The sequence below is a fragment of the Vicugna pacos genome, chromosome 9 (genome assembly GCF_048564905.1).
Source record: "Vicugna pacos chromosome 9, VicPac4, whole genome shotgun sequence".
Classification (NCBI taxonomy): domain Eukaryota; kingdom Metazoa; phylum Chordata; class Mammalia; order Artiodactyla; family Camelidae; genus Vicugna; species Vicugna pacos.
The window spans coordinates 45,753,769-45,761,208 of record NC_132995.1 but is presented as its reverse complement, the minus strand read 5'-3'; the positions used below and the strand labels follow the sequence as shown (position 1 = coordinate 45,761,208).

Genomic DNA, 7,440 nt, shown 5'->3' with positions numbered 1-7,440 from the left:
TTTCACAGTCTATGTACTTCAGTCCATTATGCTGTTCCTTAATCTTATATACAATGGCGTATGTAAATTGCATCTCAGTAAAACTGGGGGGAAAAAACAAAACCAAAAATCAGCTTCACTGGTGTTTCGGTTCTTTATCCTGGTAATGTATTTTGCTCCATAAACTGCAGCAGAACAGGCATCAACTTGCCAGACCACGGTGGTCAAGATGACTTTAGATGTGGAGAAGGGAATCCATGCTGCTGGGTATAAGACACAGCCTGTGGCATGTGTGTGAGGGAAAGACTGGAAATTGCAAAGGTGGGTGGAGACCAATGGAGACTGACAGGGAAGAGAGTAAGAAAGCACCAGCAGCTCGGGTGGGTTCCATGTCTCAAGCTGAATACTCCGTTCTTGAGTTAAGAGGGAGACAGAAGAGGAAAGATTTTGGGGGGAGGGTACAGTTCAGTGGTAGTGTGTACCAAGCAAGCATGAGGTCCTGGGTTCAATCCCCAGTACCTCCATTAAAAAGAAATCAGAAGATAACTTAGTAAATATAGACCTAATTACCTCCCCCTCCAAAAACAAAACAAGCAAAAAAGAGGAAAGATTTAAAGCAGTGACTGACTAGTCTTGGGCTAGATAAAAACAGCAAAGGGAAAAGTGGGTCCCCACCATTTACTCATTTTGTTACTAAACGCCAGGGAGTTAGCAAAACAATCTGCCGTCAGCCATGTTTTGGAAGACATCTCACAGAAACAAGTACAAGGTTCCTGAGGACAAAAGCCAGCTTAAAAAGAACTCAGGTACACACATTACCTCTTGGACTCATGGAAAACAAGAATGAGATCAGCCCAGGAAAACCAGGTAGAAAACACAGCTTCTCCATCACCATAGGTTTGGCTGATTAATGACCCCGGTACTGGGTGGTAACACCTGAATGACCATATGGCACTAAACAATCCATCCCTTGTCTGTACAGGCAAAACATATCAGCTACATGTGTATTAACTCTTTTCAAATAATGATTCCTTCAACTTAACACTGCTATAATATCTCTTGAGTGTGGAAAAGCAGATAAAATTTCATGGGCTGATAATGATAAACCCATGCTTCACTGAATAATCAGAAGGGAACCTAAAACCACAAGTAATATGACTAATGTTAAGGACAGGATGAGGATTCTGAACATCACTGCTGCTTGTCACAACTGAACAAGAGAAAGAAAACTAGGAATAAAAATTGTTAAGAAGAAAAGTATTTTAAAATGTTCTGCTTCATGAATGTTAAGTATAGTATAAAGATTTATTTCATCCCATTTATACCTCTCCTTTAAAATAAACCATAGTTTACAATTGGTAGATCTGTCTATATATAAATATATATTAAAGTAAAAGATATATATCTAAAAATCACCTTAAGAATTGTTAAGATGACAAACTATCACTATTTGTATATTATAAGAATGAACCCTGGAAATTCCAGAGAATCAAAAAACAAGTATAAACAAAAAGATAGTTTAGGAAGGAAATACATTAAAGCACTAATAGATAGAAAGAAATAGCTTTTTAAAGTCATAATCAACTTAGAAGATACCAGAATAAAGATACCCTTCCCATTCACAATAGCAGCACTACCAAAATATTATTCATATAAATTTAAGAATGTGTAGCATCTACATGAAGAAAACTTCATGAAGGTCACCAAAAAAACTCCAAATAAAAAAAGGCAGACTGGTGCTAAGATTGAACACATGTAAGAATGTCAATTCTCCCCAATTTACAAAAGTAACAATCCAAAAAATTTAGGGTGTTTTTGTTTTAACTAGATGATTATACAAGTTTACAAGGGAAAATAAGGAAACAGAAATTGTTCTTCGGAGTTTTCCAAGCTATAAGGGAAGATAAGCATTACTAAATACTAAGCCCACAAATAGCAATACCATGAACTATAAAAAGCATCAGAAGAAAAGTGGAAAGACTTTATAACCCTGGAGTGGGGAAGCCCTTTCTATGTATCAAACTCTAGAAGCCACAGAAAAAAAAGATTAATCAATTCACCTACATTGAAAAATAAAATCTGCAAACATTTTCCATAATAAAAAGTAAAAATTTAAAAACCCTTTTGCATGGCAAAAAAACACACCAAATCATGACAAACGATATACTGGGGAAAAAAATTAGAACAAGCAAGGACTTTGATTTAGAGAATGCCTAGAAATTGGGAAAAATACCAATACTTCAGTACAAAAATGGACAAAGGATATGGCCAGAACATTCATGCAACATTTAGTACGCATTTACTAAGTTCCAAGTACTTCTCTAAGTACTGGGGATACAGAAGTTAAAACAGACAAAAGTCCCTGCCTTCAGGGAACCTACACTTAAACGGGTAATCTTGATAAACAAAATAAAGAAAACATGTATTTTATGAGACATGCACCATGGAGAAAAAACAGGGAAGGGGGAACTGTAACTTGAAATAACATCTTGTCAAGACGGTGAGGTGTGGGCAGACATGTGTGGGCCCTGCAGACGGGCTTTTACTGGGAGTGAGATGACTTTTGAAGAGTAGCTGATCTCACTCATCAGGGAAATTAAAATTGCACTGCCCAACTATTTTGCACCCATCAGCCCAAAGTTTGACAACTCTATGTAGTTTGTACAGCAATAAGGAAAGACATTCTTGTACCCTGCAGAATTTTTTATAATAGCAAAGAACTAGAAACACCATACATATCTGCCAGTACTGCACTGGTAAAATATGATTCAACTATATAATGGAATGCTATATATCACGTTCATTAAAAAATACAGAAAAAAAGAAAAAGGAAGCTCTTTCTTTTTAGGTATGGGCAGGGAAAGATCTCTAAGATAAACTGCTGAGTAAAAAAAGTCAAGATGAAGAACAGCAGTAGGCTTCCATTTGTGTTTCTAAAAAGGGGGTTAAGAGTATGAACTTGCTTCCATATGCACAAAAATCTCTGACATGACATAAACTAACAATTATACCACTGGTGGTGGTTGGTGGGAACTGGTCAGGTGGCACTGAATACTTGCTTATAGATTTTTATTTTTAAACCTTGTAAATGTATTACCTATACAAAAGCTTAGCTAAAAATGTTACAATCTCTTTAATGCACCCTACCTCAATGACCAAGGCCCAGCCAGACATGGCGCTGTACCCCTGCCAGGACCCTTCCTCCCGTGGTTCTCACCTCTATGGGGATATAAAGCATAAATCCTGGCTCTCCTGTGTGAGTCATGCTCATCACCCGGATCCCATTTGCATAGCCCACGCTCATCTCCTGTGGAAACAAAGGGAGAAGGTCATTGTGGAAACTCCTCAGGGGAGGTGGGCCCCTCCACATATGTTAGAGGAATGAATGCCTGAGGTAAACCCCTCTCATTAGCTCTGCACTCTGTTTCACCCTAAAGGAAATAGATGTGAATGAAAGAACTTCAAGTCAGTCTGTTTCATCAGAAATGTTGGGTGTTGGGGTCATCAGAAATGGAGCACAGCCCTTCCAATGTCTCTTCTCTTCTTATGAACAGCCCCAGTTCAGGAGTGCCAGCCAAGCTGCTGGTGGGAAGTGGAGGCAAAGTCTGTCACAAGCACAAAATAGTTCTTTTTACAAAGTCCTGCTAAAGATTTCTTTTAGTCAGGGGCACTGGAAGCAGTGAAGACCAGGCAAATATCTTCTCTGGTGGACTTGGCAGACAAGTCACTGGGTGCCTGCCCCACAGAAGATGATGCCTGATGTCACGCAACACAGTTCACCTGCTAACCTAGGGGCAGAGACTGGGCTTCTAATGTTCAAACTTGTTTCCAGCAGCTCAGTTATTGAACAGGGGCCTCTGACTCAATCACTGCTCCTATAATGGGAAGTGGTAAGTCCCAGAAGGCCCTTAAGCAAACTATTTCCATGGGGAGCCGACACAGCGTGGTATTGTTCTAGGCACGTGTGTGGGTCACTTCTTCAAGCAGCAAAGAAAGTGCTGTGACAGGGTCTGCTGTCAGCTCTAAGAGTTTTCTGTTGCCTTCACTGTGCCATGGAGAAAAAGGAAAGCTGTAAAGTCGCTTAGGAGGTGGATCCCAACTTCGGCTTGAACTTCAAAGAGCCTCCCATTGGTTACCATCCCGAAGCTGCTTGTTACAGGTTGCCAAAACATCTGTCTGCTTGGACCTCTCTAATCAGCCACTTCCTTGAGAGTATTCAGTTATCATTTCTTCTTTTCAATTTGTTTCACTGAGATTTACTTGCCAAGTACAAGAAAGAAAAATATGTAAACTGTTTAGGGATTCAACCAAACCATTTCTAAACTCAAGATGCCACATACTCAGAAGTTACTCTGTGTGGAAAAGAAGAGACACTGCATGGAGAGAAGGGACTGGACCTTGACTGGCATTTTTTGGCATCAGTGTCCTAATACTGTAACTTAAAAATTTAAACCACTGCTATAGAAAGCAATAAATATAGAATTGATATTCAGAGAAGTTAAGTCCACTTCAAAGATACCTTTTTTAAAAAAAGGTTTTTTTTGCTGGGGGGAGGTAATCAGGTTTATTTATTTTTAATGGAGGTACTGGGGATTGAACCCTTGAACTCATGTACTCTAAGCATACTCTCTACCACTGAGCTATACCCTCTCCCATTAAGATATCTTAATGTTTGTTAAGTAAGGAGACCATAAAGATTGAAAAATAAAGAAATGGATTTATTCAGTCATTTTGTTTGCTTAATAAAAGTCAGAACACGCTTTGTGGGTGTTAATGCTATAGTCAGAACATGTAATTGCCATCTCTGTAAAAGAAATATTCCCTGCCCATTTAAACACTAGAACTTTACGAGTACCCACCTTGCAAAACAGACTTGGGAAGTGGTCTGGAGTCATAGGTGCATAGGACAACTCGGATAGCACATCCACAGCTCGCGGACCAATCAGATTGAGGGCTAAATAGAAAAGAACAAGAGATGTCTGACTGCTCTAAGTGAACAGCTGAACCAGTGGGAAAGGTCTGCTCTGGACTTGCTCACCTATGGCCAGGTCTGGGTGGCAAGACCATGAAAGTGTCCCTTTGCTTAGGCAGTCCTAGGATGGACCCTGATTCTGGGAAATACACTTCAGACAGGCTACATGTAGCTACTGACTGCTGGCATAAGAGCCTAGCTAGTGTGTTTCCTCTTCCTGGGGACACAGGAAGACAAAACTCCACAGCCTCCTATGCAGCTACGTTGGGATCATGAGGCCAGAGCTGGCCGTAAACCTCCTGCACAAAGCCCGTTCCCCTCCCTTCCCAGTGTGCCTGTATGATGGAAAAAGCCCCAAACCCAAACCAGTACCAGGAGAGCCCTGAGAGCTGCCTACCCAGCCTGGATTGTCACATCTGGGAGAGCAGCTGGGCCAATTACACATCAACCACTCTCAAATGAACTAAAAAACAAGCCTTGTTTCAATAAGTGTCTATAGTCTTCCAATCTGGTAGCAAGAAGGTAATTATATTTGCTACCATGATGAATTAGGCTGAGGGCCTGGTGGAGGTGAGGGGAAGGAGTCTGATTAGTGGGAGGAGGGAGGGTTAAACCTGGAATGGGATGGCAGAAGAGGAGGGGCTGCTCCCTGCTAGGACTGCTTAGGAAGAGAGAATGAGGAAATTAAAGTTATCCTTAAAAATTATTTACTCATTAAAGAAAAAACTAAGGGGAAATTTTGAAGAAAATAATATGCAGGTAATATAAAAATACTTTAAAAGTGAGTTATTCATTCAACAAGTATCTGCACTCCTACATGCTGTAGGGGACAGCAGTGAATAAACCACAAACTGAAGCACTAACTCATTCCACACCTCACTTATAAAAACGTGGGGAAGCATCAGAGATCAATTCTATCACCAGAAGCCTCTCCCAGGCTTCTAACACTCATTTTTGAATGTCAGATATAAAGAAGGCAAATGGAGAAGATAAATCTGGGTCAACTTGGACCAGCTGGCCTTTTCTCGCTAGCTGACCCCAGAGGGCCGCCTTACCGGTATATTTCCAGGTGACGTCCTCCAGAATCAGGTTGCTGTCTTCCGGCATGTATTTCTTAAGCCAGGCCCAACAGTGGACCTGCTGGTCAGTTGGAGAAATCATGAAGAAACTGAAAGTGAGACCCAAAAGTAATCAAAACCAGGCAGCAGAAAAATGATCAGGAAGCACTAAGTTCTCAGCTAGTTTCAGGGCAATGAGTAGAATCCTGGCAAAGGATCTCTTAGCTTTTAGGGAAGGTCAACAGCATATACTTTGAGGATGTATCACATAATAATAAAACAGAAGATTCTAGCTTCCTGTTAGTCCCAAGAAATTCTACAGATCTATGTGAGATAAGGCATCTTCCCCCAGGAGGGTAACTAGTTTTTCCACACTGAGTTTTACATAATCTGGTGGGTTTCTTTTTTTTCTTCTCGTGATTTTGAGTATGCTGGGCTACTGATGAACTGGCCATGAGTTAATGGCATTTTTTTTTCCCTTCAGTGTAATTAGTTTCCTGGAAACTCGCAGAGTGCTGGCGCTGCCCCAGCTGTGAGGGTGGAGTGCGGAGGGAGCACTGCGTAGAGGGAGCAGCGCGTGCGGCTCACCTGCGCTTGCTCAGTCGAGCTATGCTGCAGTCGTTCTCGTACCCGCCGCCCTGGTTGAGCATGCCCGTATGCACGATATGGCCCACGGGCACGTCCAGGTCATTGGAGAAGAGGTACTGTAGGACTTCCAGTGCCTGATCCCCAGTGGACTGCAGGGTTAGGAAATGAAGCAGGGAGAACGAATATAAGAACCTCTGGCTCCGTAACTCAGCCTGACCACTGCGTAAGGCCATTTGCTGAGAAAATGCGATTAGCTGGTACAATAATATTTGCAGATTTACTCTGCTTCAAGAAGCTCTAGAGAAAGCTAGCTATTCTAATGATAAATGGGCCTCTGCAAGCAGATAAAAACCCCAGAAACAAAGCTAAAAATTTGGAAAAATGTTATAATGAAGGTGAAACACTAAAATATACAAGAGTTCTTACAGAATCAGTTTTGAAGAGATGGATGAAAAACGAGAGGCATTCAATAAATACGCAATTTCCAAATCTGTTGTCTTGGTTCCCAAATACTTTTTTTTTAACTTTTTTTTTAATTGAGTTATCATCATTTTACAATATTGTGTCAAATTCCAGTGTAGAGCACAATTTTTCAGTTATACATGAACATACATATATTCATTGTCACATTTTTTTTCACTGTGAGCTACCACAAGATCTTCCCTGTGCTATACAGTATAACCAAATACTTACTGTTATTTCAAATTTTGTGAAAGAGGACATGTCAATGACACACACGGCCTCCTTACAACACTTGACTTCAGATTCCACAATGTCAAACCAGTCTGGCTTATAGAAAGTCTTGCTCTGCTCCAACGCCAGGAGGTCTGCAGGACAGAAAAA

The 7,440-nt window shown here is 40.8% G+C and overlaps 1 protein-coding gene across 4 annotated transcripts in view; it reads right to left on the bottom strand.

Moving 5' to 3' along the window:
- Window positions 1-7,440, bottom strand: part of PDPR (pyruvate dehydrogenase phosphatase regulatory subunit) — a 39,653-nt gene that overhangs the window by 8,242 nt on the left and 23,971 nt on the right. For all 4 annotated transcript variants that reach the window (XM_072967747.1, XM_072967748.1, XM_072967749.1 and 1 more), the window contains 5 exons: window positions 7,291-7,424; window positions 6,598-6,746; window positions 6,007-6,119; window positions 4,839-4,933; window positions 3,197-3,286 (listed from right to left, as the gene is read on the bottom strand). In XM_072967747.1, the coding sequence (XP_072823848.1) occupies window positions 3,197-3,286; window positions 4,839-4,933; window positions 6,007-6,119; window positions 6,598-6,746; window positions 7,291-7,424 (581 nt within the window). The remainder of the gene's footprint in view (window positions 1-3,196; window positions 3,287-4,838; window positions 4,934-6,006; window positions 6,120-6,597; window positions 6,747-7,290; window positions 7,425-7,440) is intronic.